The sequence below is a fragment of the Equus quagga genome, chromosome 3, assembly GCF_021613505.1.
Source record: "Equus quagga isolate Etosha38 chromosome 3, UCLA_HA_Equagga_1.0, whole genome shotgun sequence".
In the NCBI taxonomy this organism is placed as follows: Eukaryota; Metazoa; Chordata; class Mammalia; order Perissodactyla; family Equidae; genus Equus; species Equus quagga.
Genome location: NC_060269.1, coordinates 86,467,981 through 86,483,871, shown reverse-complemented (window position 1 = coordinate 86,483,871; position 15,891 = coordinate 86,467,981). Strand labels below are relative to the sequence as shown.

The 15,891-nt window shown below is 38.8% G+C and overlaps 1 protein-coding gene across 1 annotated transcript in view; it reads right to left on the bottom strand.

The window, feature by feature from the left end:
• Window positions 1–5,311: 5,311 nt before the first annotated feature.
• HSD17B11 (hydroxysteroid 17-beta dehydrogenase 11) overlaps window positions 5,312–15,891 on the bottom strand; it is a 39,261-nt gene continuing 28,681 nt past the window's right edge. The window contains exons 6-7 of the mRNA XM_046656648.1: window positions 8,912–9,028; window positions 5,312–6,064 (exon numbers count right to left, since the gene is read on the bottom strand). Coding sequence (XP_046512604.1) covers window positions 5,974–6,064; window positions 8,912–9,028 — 208 coding nt within the window. The 3' untranslated portion in view covers window positions 5,312–5,973. The remainder of the gene's footprint in view (window positions 6,065–8,911; window positions 9,029–15,891) is intronic.

Genomic DNA, 15,891 nt, shown 5'->3' with positions numbered 1-15,891 from the left:
CCGTTGGCCATCTTGTCTTGCATATCTTACTGTCAAGTCAATCTTCAGTGATTACCTCTGCTTTTTTTTGGCTCCCCATTTCCCTGGGAGGATACAAATCTCTTGCCCCTTTACTCCCCACCTGGTGCAAAGTGCTATGACAGTCCCAAATGTAAGGGGCTACGTGAGCTCATGGAAGGGTGAATCAGCCAGTCCTGAAGATGGGGTGGGAGGTGAGCCATAGATGAGACCTAAACGGTGAGCAGGGTTAGCCAGACGATGAAGGGGATAAGAGTATTCCAGATATAAGAAACCACATGTGCTGGCACTGGGAGTTGAGAGATTATGGTGCATTCAGGAAATAGGAAGTGCTGTCTTGGAGAAGAGGGTGGGGCAGAGAGAAGACAGAGAACGTAGCAGAGGCGCAATCACTCACAGTCTTAGCATCAGTGAGGGCTAGTGAAAGTTTTGAGCAGGGGACTGCTATCATCAGACTTGGAAATGCTTCAGGATGGCGCCTGCCTTGGAAGAAGGACAAGAATAGGTGGAGGGAGACTAGGTAAGAGGCTTTTCAGTAATCCAGGCTAGAGATGGTGATGGCCTGAATGAGGGTAGTGGCAAAGGAGATATTTAGGAGATAGAATAATAGAAGAAATAGGCATTCGTTTAATAAATACATATCAAACATTTGGCATGTTTGAAGGACTGTTCCAGGCAGTGGGGATACAGCAGTAAACAGAATACATAAAAACTACTTCCCTTGGGAAGCTTATGCTCTAGGGGCAATGGGGACAATAAAGAAGATAAAGAAGCAAAATGCATAGCATGCACCGTAGCGATGAGTGCCAAGGGGAAAAATAGAGACCGGGGGAGAAATGGGATCTTGCAGGGTATGTCTGTGTAGGCGAGGTTGAAGTTTTAGGTATGGAGTGAGAAGTTCTGAAAAGACTTAAGGAAAAAGACTTCAAGGAAAGAGGGAGCTAGCCATGTAGCTATCTGGAGGAAGAGCATTCTGGAGAGGGAACAGTAAGGTGCAGAGGTCTTGAGATGGGAACATGTCTGGTGAGCTGAGGAACATCAAGGGGAGCAGTGTGGCTGGAGTGAATTGAAAGAGGGTGAGGGTAGTGTGATGGTTAGTTTTATAGGTCAACATGGGGAGGCTATAGTTCCCAGTTCTTCAATCAAAGTGATCTAGGTGTTGCTATGAAGATATTTTGTGGATGTGGTTAACATTTATAATCAGTAATCTTTAAAAAAAATTATTCTTGACAATGTGGATTGGCCTCACCCAATCAGTTGGAAGGACTTGAAAGCAAAGCTGAGCTTTCTCTGTGCTAGACTGAATGTTTGTGTCCATTCGAGGTTCGTACGTTGAAACCTAATCCTCACAGTAACGGTATTTGGAGGTGGGGCCTTTGGGAGGTGATTAGGTCATGAGAGCAGAACTCTCATGAATGGGATTAGCAGCCTTATAAAAGAGATCCCAGAGAGGGCCGCTGCCTCTTCTGCCATGTGAGGACACAGCAAGAAAACAGGCTGTCGGTCTGTGAACTAGAAAGCAGGCTCTCACCAGATAGCGAGTTTGCTGGTGGCTTGATCTTGGACTTCCCAGCCTGTGGAACTGTGAGGAATAAATTTCTGTTGTTTATAAGCCAGCAGTCTTTGGTATTTTGTTATGGCTGCCAGAACTAACTAAGATACCCTGAGTAAGAAGATTACCTGCCTCCAGACAGCAGCATCAGCTTCTGCCCGTTTCCAGCCGGCCGGCCTCCCCCACAGATTTCAGACTGGCTGGCTTCCCACAAACACCTGAGCCAATTCCGCAACGCCTTGAAATACATTTCTCTGTCTGTCTGTGTGTACATATATAAAATCTCCTACAGGTTCTGTTTCTCTGGAGAACCCTAAGGCCGGTAGTAAGGTAGTGGGTAAGAAGACTGGATTACATATGGCCTTGTAGGTCACGGAAAGGACTTCAGCTTTAAGTTCTAGATGAGAAGCTAATGAAAGATTTTGAGCTGAAGCGTGACATGATCTCATATTTTAAAGAATCATTCTGGCTGCTGTGTTGGGAATAGCACAAAGGGCAACAAGAGGGGATAGTGGCTTGGATCAGGGTGGTAGCAGCGGGGATGATAAGAGGTGATAGAATTCTAGATATACTTTCAAGGTAGAGCAAACAGAATTCTTTTTGTAACGGACGTGGGGAGTGAGAGAGAGGAATCAAGGATGACACTAATTTTTTTTGGCCTGAGCAACTGGAATCAACTGGGTCAAAAACATCACAAACTCAGGAAATACAAATGAGGGAACGGTGACTGATCTGGACCGTGTGTGGTGGGGATCAGAGGATTTTGGTGAGGTGAGGGTGAGGGGAAGGAAGGAGGCAGGTGTCACCCCAGGGTTTTGGCTTGGACACTTGTTAGAAGTGCTGTTCTCTGTGAGGGAACACAGACGGGGTAGAGAAGATGCTAGGTTTTGCATGTGTTGATTATAAGACATTTATTTAACTGGAACTGGAGGTTATCCAGGAGGTTATCCAGGAGATTATGTAGTCTGATTCGATCCTTTTATAGACGAGGAAACAGACTCCAGAAGAGCTCTCTTGAATTAGACCGTCCAGCGCTCTTTTTGCAGTACCAGGGCACCTGTAATTGCAGGGAAGACTGTGAAAGTAAAAGGCACTTCTCCCTAATTCTGAGGTTGGCCCAGTCGTCCCTAGATAAAAAACAAAAAAACTTCAGTAGTCAGATTGGCTCTAAGGTCAAACGGGAATTCCTATCTGTTTTGGAGAAGGATGTGGTGTCCAGTGTAGATTAAGATTATCTCAATATTTTCAGGCTTAGCATCTCGATTTCAGGAAACTTTAGACTGTGGTGATGTTGGACCAGGCCAGGCTTGACCTTTTTCAGGTGGAATAATTGGGCATCTGCATTGTAGCTTTTTATTCTACGTTAAAATAATTCCTAGATTGAATAGCTTCGATTGCCATCAGAGATTTTCATTGGCTGACTTGGGAATATTGTTTAAATAAGAAGGAAAGCTTGGGTAAAAGGAACTGGAGGGTGTTTAGGGCAATGGCTCAACTCTCCACGAGTTCCACTGAGGATGTATGATAGTGAGGTCAGCAAACTTGGGTTCAAATCCTTAGCTGGACTTCTAAGTAGCTGTGTGATTTTAGGTGTTTGTTGAACCTCTCTGACCTAGGTATCTCATCTGTTAAATGAGGATAATGATGTCAGACAACACAGAATTGTTTAAGGGAGCAAGTCTATCACCCAGCCTGGGAGAGGAGGATCTTAATTGCTCTCATTCCCCACAGTAGAATCCTTATTAGCGATTTACTCTCTAGCCAAATTGGTATTGAAGATGTACTGAGGGTCAGTTTTAACCCTTTTCCTTTGCCTGTTCCCCCACTCTTTCTAACCCACAGTTCCATGAAAAAGAGTAGATTTCTGGCAAATGAGAATGGTGGCATGGGGTCGGGGCGGGCAAGTGTTTCTGAAGGTAAGCGTGGGAATATTCTCAAAGGGAATAGGAGAGAGGCCAGTGAGTCCTAGTAGTCCCATGGCAGGGCCCCAGGGTGACAGCAAGGGCTCATAGGAAGGCTTTATGGTGTGTCCAGGGAAGGCGGGTTTCCTGGCACAGTCAGGATTTCTGTACCCTGCAAATTAGAGAGCTATCTGTCATCAAGGTCCTAGCGTAGGACCACAGAGGACCACGATGGTTGACAACTAGGAGTCTTTTCCCAATTACCCCAAGACTGTGTAAGCCTCTTTGATTCTGGTGTGACCCTCAGAAGCGGCTCTATTGATGGCTGAGATGGATTTTCTCACTAAACTGTTAGAAGTGGGTTCAAAGTTAGGATTAACTTCATTCAACTAACAGTTAAAAGTTTTCAGACTTAAAGTCACAGCAGTAATTGCCTGATGCTGGTGAACTGGAGCAAACTTTAAAAAAATGCAGAGAACAAAATTCAGAACCCCTACAGCATTCAATTGCCTCCCAGCAGAGTAGGGCTCTAGCTTCTAGGTTCTTCTGGGTTCCTCCTTACTACTGCTGTGTCCACAGCTAGGTCAAGTCCTTCAGCAATGCCTACTACACAGGATTGCTGGGGCATTCAATGGCAAACTGTGTCTAGCATGCGGCTAACATTCAACAAAAGGGACTGATTACCATTCTGTCAGCATAACATCCAAGAAGCAGTATTTATTTCTCATAATGGTTAACGCCAAAGTTCATCCAAGTGTTAATTTCAGACAAGTGTGTTAAGAGCCAAAACATGTTTACTGTGAAAAGAGGAAAGTTATCAGTACACTTTGGGCCTCAGCTATTTCACTGGAGTTTTCCTAACGGTTTTCTCCTAGCCTACTTCATTGTTCCACTTGGCAAGCTGGAACCGGTATGACTTCATTGAAAGAATAAACAATTACATCTATTTCAAACTGAGTTAGAAGCTCACTTTAACAGACTCTCTATCTTCTAGAGTCATCCTTGGCTAACAGGATAGGGTTCAGGTCAATCTATAAACTCTGTGGCAATTCACAGATACTCTCGTAGAGACTACTAGAATGTGGCTAATGTATGGAGAGAAATCTAAATTACATAACTCAAACATAATGATGTTTTGGAAAGCAGGCATTTTTGACTCAGATATGTATTTACATCAACTAAATGTAGAATATGGTCCAACAGCAATAGTATTTTGATTCTCTGTATTAGAAGAAGGTAGTTGATGGGAAAGAGGGAGAAATTTATGGTAGGAATGACACCTTCTGTGAAATTTTCTTATATGTTATAGAATCTATATCATAACCTTCCTTTAACGGATCATATGGTCTTTATAATCCATAGTGGTCCTCAGAAGCCTACTTAACTTATTCACTAAGTCAGGTGTTTATGACAGTACCTGACATGTGTTGAATAAATATCAGTTTCTGCTTAGAAACTGGATCAAAATCTTTTACCAGAAAGTTTCTGAACCTAAATGTGGCTCATTCACTACAATGCACAGTGGTCAGTGATTCTGATTAGTATGTTTTCTGAGTGTGAACTTTCTGATATAAAGACCAAAGTTTTTTACTTCGCATCTACGTATCTAACAAAGTCTTGAAAATAGTTTTCTTTAATTGAAATCCACCAAACTACTTATTTTATCAATTTGTAGGTCTGCTCTTATAGTCTCATCTCACTGAGTCTGACTCACATCCAAGAAACTTCTAGACACTAAAAAAAAAAAGGGTAAAGACCTTTGATTACATAATCCATTTTCCTTTAATTCGAAGGTTAAGTCATGTTCTGTTTGAAAAAAAAAAGATGGAAACACCAAAAGTTTAAGTTCAATCCATTTATTATTGTTGCCATTTATGGGTACATTTCCCAATTCTCTGCCTCAAATCCCAATGATTCTTTTATATTTGCAACACATGTCCATCTCTAGTTTCCTTGTGCTGAAACATTTGGCATTGAAATGTGAGGTATGTCTCAGAAAACACATGTAATGTGTAGGATGAAATGTTTGAGCGACATTTCTTACATCTCATGAAATGCATGGTAATGCCACTAGATTCAGTCCTTCATTATATTTAGAGAGCTTGAAGTTTCTGTTTCATGTAGAATAGAAAAGGAAACATGTAAATTACATAAAATTTAAGTGTAAGTAAACATAAAAATGTCTTAAATATTTATAGTACAAATTTTGCAAAGCCTTCAGATGAACCACAAAATCTTGGAAATTACTGTAAAACTGTTTGTGTTGTTCTTCTCCATTTTCCATAAGGCCAATTCCTAAGATATTTCTCTCTTTGCATCATATGAAATTAGCTTTCAGCTAAAGAGCAAGTGGTAAGAAACGAGGACTGCCAGAGCCTCAAAAGGTGATATTGAAGAAAATAAGATAGTTAGGAAAAGCAGAAGTCCAAACATTAAAATTCTGATTAATATTAGATGAAATCAACTTAAACCTGGTAAATCAGTTTCCAAAAAACCAGGAATTTATTCTCCTTTAGTTTTATATCCAATCACTGCATCAAACTTTATGTCCATCTTTCGTTTTAAAATTGCCAAGAAACGCTCAGGAAAGATCCTAAAAGAAAGATGCATGAAAATAATCAGGAAATTAATATTAAGAGCATTTGTAAAATATCTTCTTTTAAAATACTTACATTTATCATGTCCATGTTCATCTTAAACAAGATTAAGAACTTTAACTCGGAGTCACTACTATATGTTCTTCCAATTAAATCCATTTCCTTTTCAAAAGGAAAAGGAAGGGGGTTTAACCTGCTTCAGGGTAAGAGTGACTTGAAATATTTAGATTTTGAAATAAATATCTCCTACATTTTTCATAAGATCTAAGAGAGGAGATATATATATAGAACTGAATAGTTGAGATGCTAAAGGCTTCCGAAAAAAGAAACCTGAGATAGGAAAGGAAGTGAGACGAGGAACTAATTTTATACTTCATAATCCAGAGTATTATTAAAATGTTCCACTAAGAGACTGGGGAAGCAGAATTGCTACATGAAAATGCAGACGATGCTCTTCGTTTTGAGCACAATGCGGAACATATTTAATTCCTTTAAAATGCCTCGCATGTAAACAGAAAAAGTAACACCCACCCCACAGTGTTCTTGTGAAGAATCAATGTATTAATATAAAATGCCTTAAACAGTGATAGACACAGAGTAGGTCTATTTTTTTCTCCCCACCCTATACTTAAGAATATTGAGGAACTCGTCACATATCAATGAGTCTGAAGGAAACTAAACAGAATATGTAACTATACATGGATATCTGCCTTGACGCCATTAAAATAAGGTTTGGAAATTGACCACCAAACATTCATAATCAGAGGAAAATTAGTGTAATGATAACAATAGTGGTAATTATATTAATAACAGTGGCCGATAGTATTTATTGAGTCTTTATAGTATACTGAATACTTTAAATGCATTATTTTATTTATTCCTCATAGCCCTATAAAGTCTTATTGTTGTCTCCCTTTGACAGATGAAGAAACTGAGCTTCCAAGAAGTTAAATAACTTATCCAAGTTCATGTTGCATGCGAGTCACACAAACACAGCTCCATCTAACACTAGAGCTCAAACTTTGAGTCTCTATGTTAAAGGTCTAGGAAAGAGGATCAATTTATTCAATCAACAAACATTTTGGTGACTCCTATGTGTCCATCACCTCTTCAAAATGCAGGCGATATATTGATAAAAACCAGGCAGAATTCCTTCCCTCACAGAGTCACATTCTAAAGGGCTGTAAGCACTGAGGCTTGCTGATGTGATGTGACAAGTATTCACAGGTTTTAACTCAGTTATTCACCACGGAGACCCTTGAGCTTCACTACCTAAACCTCTAAGGTATGTTCAACCATAGTTTCTAGCAGAAGGGGCTAAAAAGCCTGACACATGTCACTTAGGCCTTTGATCTCTTAAAGTTTTTCAGTCTCTGGGTCAATAATTCTCAAAGTATGATTTTTGTTTTTCTGGTCAGGAAGATTGGCCCTGAGCTAACATCTGTGCCAATCCTCCTCTATTTTATGTGGAATCCTGCCACAGCATGGCTTGATAAGCAGTGTGTAGGTCTGTGCCTGGGATCTGAACCCACAAATCCTGGGCCGCCAAAGTGGAGTGTGCGAACTTAATCACTATGCCACCAGGCTGGCCCCACAAAGTATGATCTTTGAAGCAACTGCCTGTGGTTGTTGCCTGTTAAAATGTAGACTTCTGGGTTCCAACTTAAACATCCTAAATTAAAATCTCTGGAGGTGAGATCCAGGGATCTATTTTTTATTTTTATTTATTTATTTATTTTTCTGCTTTATCTCCCCAAACCCTCCTGGTACATAATTGTACATCTTAGTTGCAGGTCCTTCTAGTTGTTGGGATCTATTTTTTAAATTGACCTGACAAGTGATCCTGACACCTGCCATCTGGGAGAAGCCTGACTCAAGGGACAGGCAGCAAGAGGCTTTCTTTTTCCGTCTAAGGCACCTCTTCTCTTTCCCCTTATTACCTGACCGGCCTCACTGCCACGCAGCTTTCTCAGATGAGCAATGAGGCAATGAGCTATGAAGAGGCATCCTTTAAACCAATGGTTTCCAATCTTGGTTGGACATTAGAATCACCAGGAAAGTTGTTGCATCTCTCAGAGACCAGGCTACATCGCAGACCAATTATATCAGAATCTTGGGGAGTAGGTCTCAGGTATTAGCCTTTTTAAAACTCCCAGGTGAATTCCAACGTGCACCAAAGTTGAGAGCTGCTGTTCTAAAGAAATGCTTCTCAAATTTGCATATGCATACAAATCGCCTGCAGATCTTATCAAAATGCAAATTCTGATTCAGGAGTTCGAGAGAGTCTGTATTTCCAACAAACTCCCAGGTGATGCTGACGCTGCTGGTCCGTGGACCACATCTGAGGTAACAAGGCTCAAGGATCTCTAAAATTATGATAGATTATTTAGCAATTTCTTTGCTTCCGTGTGATTTTGCACAAAATAAGAGCCCAGTGGTTATCTGTTATATATTTAAATGAACATCTAAAACCTAACAATAGTCTGCTCCAATATCGTTGTCCTATGATTCCTTTATGTAGTAATGCTTAAGAATTATCCTTATTCATATTCATTCTTTTATAAGGCAAAACTTCCAGAAATATACACATTTCTTTCTTTTAAAAAAAAACACTTTAAAACGTGTGGAAATTATTCAGTTCATTTACCCACCTACTATATCAATCTTGCTTCAATGATTAACAAATATGGCTTTAAAAATTGATGGATTCTTTAAGCCTATTATTTTTATTAACTTAATTCCATTTGATTGTACTTTATCAGATGTCTGGTTTTAAGTCTGACTGAACACACGTAATAGAAAAAGCTTTATTTATAATGCTGTCAAACATAGCTGTCGCTTACCTTTCCAGCAGTGTTAAAAAGCGTATGGAAGATGGAACAAAAATCATTTTCTGCTCAGTCAGGATCCCATTTATCAGCTTGACTACCACTTCCTCAGGTTCCAGTGTGGGTCCCAAACTGAAATCAGAAGCAGTTTTCAGAAACAAAACATTTCCCTGAGGCTTCAGCTTTAGTTTGGCGCTAAACAAATGAGTTAAATTACTATAGGAACCAAAACATAACTGCCTTGCAGCGTCCAGCCCACCGTCGGTGCTCAAAAATGGCAGCTGCTTTAGCATTAACACTAACAACAACAACAACAACAACCATTTATTTAGTGCTTATCATGGACTGCACACCGTGCTGAGCATTCCACACAGGTTATCTCACTGAAGTTTTACTCAACCCTATGAAGGAGATACTATCGTCCCTATTTGGCAAGTGAGAATTACAGAAGTAACTAGGACCAAAAAAATACTTTAGCTAGATTAGGACTGACAGACTCACTTTTAAATCTTTAGAAGTCTTGGGAAAGAAGTCAGATATCATTATATAAGTTTTATTATATACTAGGACTGTTTAGTGAAAAATTTCTAAAGTGTCAGAGGAATTAAAATATATAGGAATGTGCCCGGCTCTAGGTCTGATCTTCACATGGAATGCTTATATTCATTAGGTCTTCATTTAATTTTCAGCTTTGTCACTTAGGTCCATGTTGCATCTTCACTGTGTAATCACTCTGGCACATGCACTACTGAGTAGCAGGCAGCCCCTAACAAGTGGCCTTTGTTATCTGGGTGTTAGAATACGTGCACTGAGGACAGAGTTGCACAGGAGTTGCTCCTAAGTTTTCAACATTTTATTAATGACATAGAAAAAAAGATACATAATTAACTATACTCATGAAATTTGCCAACGTCACCAAATTGTTTGGGTGACGAACATTTTCGGGAGGCAGACTCTAAATGTGTATGACTAGTTTAGGGAAGTGAGACGAAAAGAACCAGATGAGAGTCTTTAGGAACAAATACGGAATAGTTAATTGGGAAAGAAAAGAATATGCAGTAAAGTAAAATTGGGACAATTGAGGAGTGCAGTATTGTACTTAAAAGTGAGCATGATAATTGAATACGCGAAGGAGAGCAGAGCTTAAAGTATATATGAATAATCCTTCATTCTCAGCCTAGGTCAGTCATTTATTAGAATACCGTGTTCACCCCAGGACCCCGATGTAACAGTATTACATATGAAAAGCTTGGCGATGTGACAGGAGAGGAAGTATAATAATAACAGTGCTGGCTTTTGGCCCAATGGAGGCAAAAATGAAAGGCAATGGAGGCTTGAAGACTAATAGTCCTTTAGCGTCTGGCACAGACAGGTAATGGGTGTCAAGGAAGATGAATCTAGAAACTGGAGAATGCTTGTGCCTTGAAAAGTGTTCAGAAGGCAATTAACTTTCTAGCATGTTGCTGCCAGACTTCAGTATTCCCACATCCCATGAAACCTCACCAACACCTGTGTAAACAGTACAGCACACTTCCTCATTCACACTGAGGCCTCGCTAACCCACGAACCAAGTAGTGCTGCATTGACTGAACTTTTCTTAGTGGACTCCATCTCCTTACCTAAAGGTCTTAGCCTCTGTCAGAGGAATTTTTATCAAATTTAATGGCTGTCCAATATCATGATTTCATTTTATTTTTATTTATTTATTTATTTTTCGAGGAAGATTAGCTCTGAGCTAACTACCACCAATCTTCCTCTTTTTGCTGAGAAAGACTGGCCCTGAGCTAACATCCATGCCCATTTTCCTCTACTTTATATGTGGGATGCCTACCACAGCATGGCGTTTGCCAAGCAGTGCCATATCTGCACCCAGGATCCGAACTGATGAACCCCGGGCCGCAGAGAAGCAGAATGTGTGAACTTAACCGCCGTGCCACCGGGCCGGCCCCTAATATCATAATTTTAAAAAGACCAAAAGAAAAGGCTTCAGAAAAAATTCAATTTCTTGCAGAATAAAATATTAACATTAAAATGTCAGTATGTGAAAATATTTTTCCCTTGACAGTCTAATGTTAACAAGAGTTGCAAATCCTATTCAGTAAATGTTCATAAAGGATTTTGTAGAAACTATCCAAAAACACTTTGGGCCAATCTCTTGGGGTGGGGAAGGAGAATGCATGTGGGGGCGTAGGAATACTTAGGGGAAAGGATTTTCAGGTAGAAGGACGGGGTTTGATTATCTAACTTTTTTTACTTAAGTAGCCGAGTAATTTTGGGGACGACATCTCTACTCTTTCAAGCTCAGGTTTTTGTTTTCGTGTTTAATCTGAAAAACAGGGATAATGCAGTGGTGTGCTGGTAAATGTTTAACAACTGGCTCTCCAGGGACAGAATTACCCATTTTGTAGCATTTTCCAATTTCTATGGTGTAAATCCTCCCACCAAGGCCAATTTCAAGCTACCAACAACGGCTTCACTGAAGGAGTACCAGCCAGCTTCAGTGCCCCACTGGTAACATGATGGTTAAATGGGAAATGTATGTGTAAGTACTTTATCCAGTTATACTGTACAAATGTTACTTGTCACCTCCTTAAACATCTTCTTTTTCATTGTACTAGACAATAAAAACTAATATCTTTCTGAGGCACACACAAAAACTAAATTTTTAGAGAAAATAAATGTTGATATGTATATTACATGTAGGAGAGTAGACGTTTTAAAAGGATGTTCAACAAAAATAATGCTTGGCTGTCAAAAAAATTAACCAGAACATCCAATTACACATAATCGAATCCATTCAGATTATGCTACATTGTTTATATCACTAACTGGAAAGAAAGAGATGACTTATTTGAAGGAAAAACATTAATTAAAAATTATTCATATACCTAACAAGAGAGCCCCAAAATACATGAAGCAAAAATTTACAGAATTGAAGAGAGATATAGACAGGTTAACAATAAGAGCTGGAGACGTTAATCCCACTTTCAACGACGGATTGAAGAACTAGACAGAAGATCAACAAAGAAATCGAAGACCTGAACAACAGTATGAATCAGCCAGACCTGAGAGCATCCATGGAACACTGCACCCAACAGCAGCAGAATATGTATTCCTCTCGAGGGCACAAGGAACATTGTCCAGGACAGACCATACGTTTGACCACAAAACAAGCCTCATTAAATTTAAAGAGACTGAAATCATACTAAGTACGTTCTCCAACCACAATGGAATGAAGTTAGAAATCAATAACAGAAGGAAAACTGGAAAATTCACAAATATGTGGAAATTAACCAATGGGACAAAGAAGAAATTAGAGGAAATTAGAAAATACTTTGAGATGAATGAAAAAACACAACATACTAAAATTTATGGGATTCAGGAAAAGCAGTGTTCAGAGGGAAATCTATAGCTATAAACACCTACGTTGAAAAAAAAAGATCTCAAATAAATAACCTAACTTTCCACCTTAAGAAACTAGGAGAAAAACAACAAACTAAACCTACACCAAACAGAAATAAAGGAAATAATAAAGCAGCGATAAACGAAATAGAGAATAGATAACAATAGAGAGAATCAATGAAATCAAAAGTTGGCTCTTGGAAAAGATCAACAAAATTGACAAACCTTTAGCTAGACTGACCAAGAAAAAAAGAGAGAAGATAAAGTATTAAAATCAGGAATGAAAGTGAGGACATTATTACCAACCTTACAGAAATCAAAAGGATTATAGACATACCTCAGAGATACTGCAGGTTTGGCCCCAGACTACCCCAATAAAGCAAATATCACAAGAAAGCAAGTCACATGAACTTTTTGGTCTCCCAGTGCATATAAAAATTATGTTCACACTATACCATAGCCTATTAAGTTTGCAATAACATTATGTCCAAAAAAACAATGCACAACCTTAATTAAAAAATCCTTTATTGCTAAAAAATGCTAACCATCAGCAAGTCGTAATCTTTTTGCTGGAGGGGAGTCTTGTGAAAAATGCACTATCTGCGAAGCACAATAAAATGAGGTACGCCAGTACAAGAGAATACTATGAACAACTTTATGCCAAAAATTAGATAACCTAGATGAAATGTATAAATTCCTAGGAACACACAAAGCACCAAAACTGACAAGAGGAAACAGAAAATCTGAGTAGACTTTTAATAAGAGATTAAATCAGTAATCAAAAAACTCTCAGCAAAGAAAAGCCCAGGACCAGATAGCTTCATTTTGAACTCTATCCAAACTTAAAGAATTAATACCAATTCTTCTCAAAGTCTTTCAAAAAACAGAAGAGGAGCAAACTCTTCTTAACTCATTCTGTGAGGCCAGAATTAATTACTAAAGTCAGACTAAGATACCACTAGAAAACTACATAGCAATGTCGCTTATGAATGTCGATGCAAATATTCTCAACAAAACACTATCAAACCAAACTAAGCATCATATTAAAAGGATTACATAGCATGGCCAAGTGAGACTTATTCCAGGAATGCAAGGTGGTTGACCATATAAAAACCAATCAATGTAATATACCAGATTAATAGGATGAAGGAAAAGCCCCACATGATCATCTCAACAGGCGCAGAAAAAGCATTTGACACAATCCAACACCCTTTCATGGAGAAAAAAAAAACCACTCAACAAACTGGGAACATAAGGGAACTTCCTTAACCCAATTTTTATAGGCACTTGTATGATGCAGTCTGATTTGTATAAGCAAAGTCGAATAGAGAAGATAACAGGACTTATTAAATAGGAAAAGATGATGCCAACCTTTCTAATGATCAAAAAGAACGTAACATAGAAGTACTGTTTTTATCCTATCATACTGGCAAAAATTAGAAGTGTGCTAATATTTAAAGCCGACAAAGGTGAGGGGAATGGGTGCTTGATCCCCTGCCGATGGGAGGAAAAATTAGGGCAGTCCTTCTGGAGGGCAATCTAATAAATCTACCAAAAGTAATTAAGTTCCTACTGTTTGATTTGGCAATTCTCTTTCAAAAAAACAATCATAACAGAATGGTTAGAAAAGTGAGCAAAGATACAGACACACACACACATACATACATGTACATATATATGAATACATATGTCTGTATGTATACACGCACACACAAACAAGAATATGCACTTATTACAATAATGAAAGATTCGATATCTAAATGTCCGTCAATAGAGAAGATGTCTACCCAAAGAGTGTTAGGCTAACATTAAAAAGAATAAAGTAAGGTAGCTGTCTATATATCAACACAGAAAGCTGACAACAGCACATTGTGAAGTCAAAAAGGCAACTTCCAGAATAGTATGTACGTTCCCATGTACCAGAAAAAGAAATGCATTAAATTAAGAAGTGTAGCCTCTTAAATTGGAAAGCTGTAATTGGAAATCTAATTTTTCAGTAAAGTTGTTATCTCTGGAAGAGTAGCATCTTTGAGGGGACTTTTCTCTATATTACTTAAATTTTGTTTATAATCATCATATACTATCAGAAAAGCGATAAAGATATTTCCAATGAAATATTTAATATACATTTTTAAAATGATGATTCTCAGGAAAGAAACTTCAATTAAAAATTTGTGTTAAAAAATAAAGCTAGGAATAGCGTGGCATTTGGAGTCAAGGACCCAGGTAGGAATTCCAGTCTGCCACTTTGGGGCCGTGGGACCTTGGGCAATTTTCTTTACTTCTCCAAGTTTCAGCTTCTTTGTCTGTAAAATGGGCATAGTAAGACTTATCTTGCAGAATTGTTATAAGGATTAGAACAGGGGTAGGTAAACTATCCCCCGGGCCAAATCTAGCCCTCCTGGATTAGAGATTAGAGGTGGTTTATGCAAGGTATTAGACCTACTGGGGTACGTGGTAATTTAGTAGGCCTTCAATAAATGCTTTTTTTTCTTTTTGGAGGAAGATTCGCCCTGAGCTAACATCTGTGTCCATTTTTCTCTACTTTATATGTGGGACACCTGTCACAGCATGGCTTGATAAGCGGTGCATAGGTCTGCACCCAGGATCTGAACCAGGGAACCCTGGGCCGCCAAAGTCAAGCGTGCAAATTTAACTGCTATGCCACTGGGCCGGCACCAATAAATGCTTTTAATAAAACGATTTCTTGATATCCAAGTTTGTTTAACAAAAATAACTCAGCTGTCAAAAAAAATTACTCAGAACACCTAATTACACTTAATTCCAATAACTCAGGTTAATGCTGCATTATAACCTTCACAGTAAACTCACTTCTTTGCAAAGTGTTAGATGTGTAAATATAAGAATCAATAAGCTACATGTCTGATGTGCTTTAAAAGTAAATTTAAGTTCCAACATTAATATGATACAAATTATTTTGAGTCAGTCATTTAGAGGTTGGTTCAGCTTCCTCCTTTCAGAAAGGCTGTACCCGTGTAAAACGGGAAAAGTTTAGTCTGAATCTCAGCTCTTCTACTTATGGGCAAATTACTTTGTCTTGTGAAGCAAAGTATTCTCATGAGGTTTAAGAAAATTATGGAATTTATTTAGTGTCCAAAATATAAATCAGAGTAGGATCTCTCTGTCCTCTAATTAGAAGAACTAAGAGTCTAGATTAAAACCAACTTTACCTTTGGCATCCACTCTAGTATCAGCTTATCTTCAAAGGGATTCACCTGGCAGGCCCAGGCCCGGGACCCTTCCTTAGCTGGGTTACATTCCCGACATTAGGCTGGAATCATGCCAACTTCTATTTACACTCCCCTCCCTCCCTCCCCCGCCAGCTAGCTTCCCAATTATTTTCCGATTGTACTAGTAGAGCTTTGCCAGGAGAGGGCACCCTTGCCCACATGAAGGTTAGCTTCTGTGGCTTCTTGTCCAGGGGCCAAGGGTAAAAAATACGATTATGATTTTAAAAAATGTGGTGTCTATTTTTAACTGTTGAAAGACAGTCTGAATGAAATATATCATTTTAGTATCTAAATCCTGAAAATAATGGAAGAAATTGGCAAATTTTATCCTCAGGGATGGTA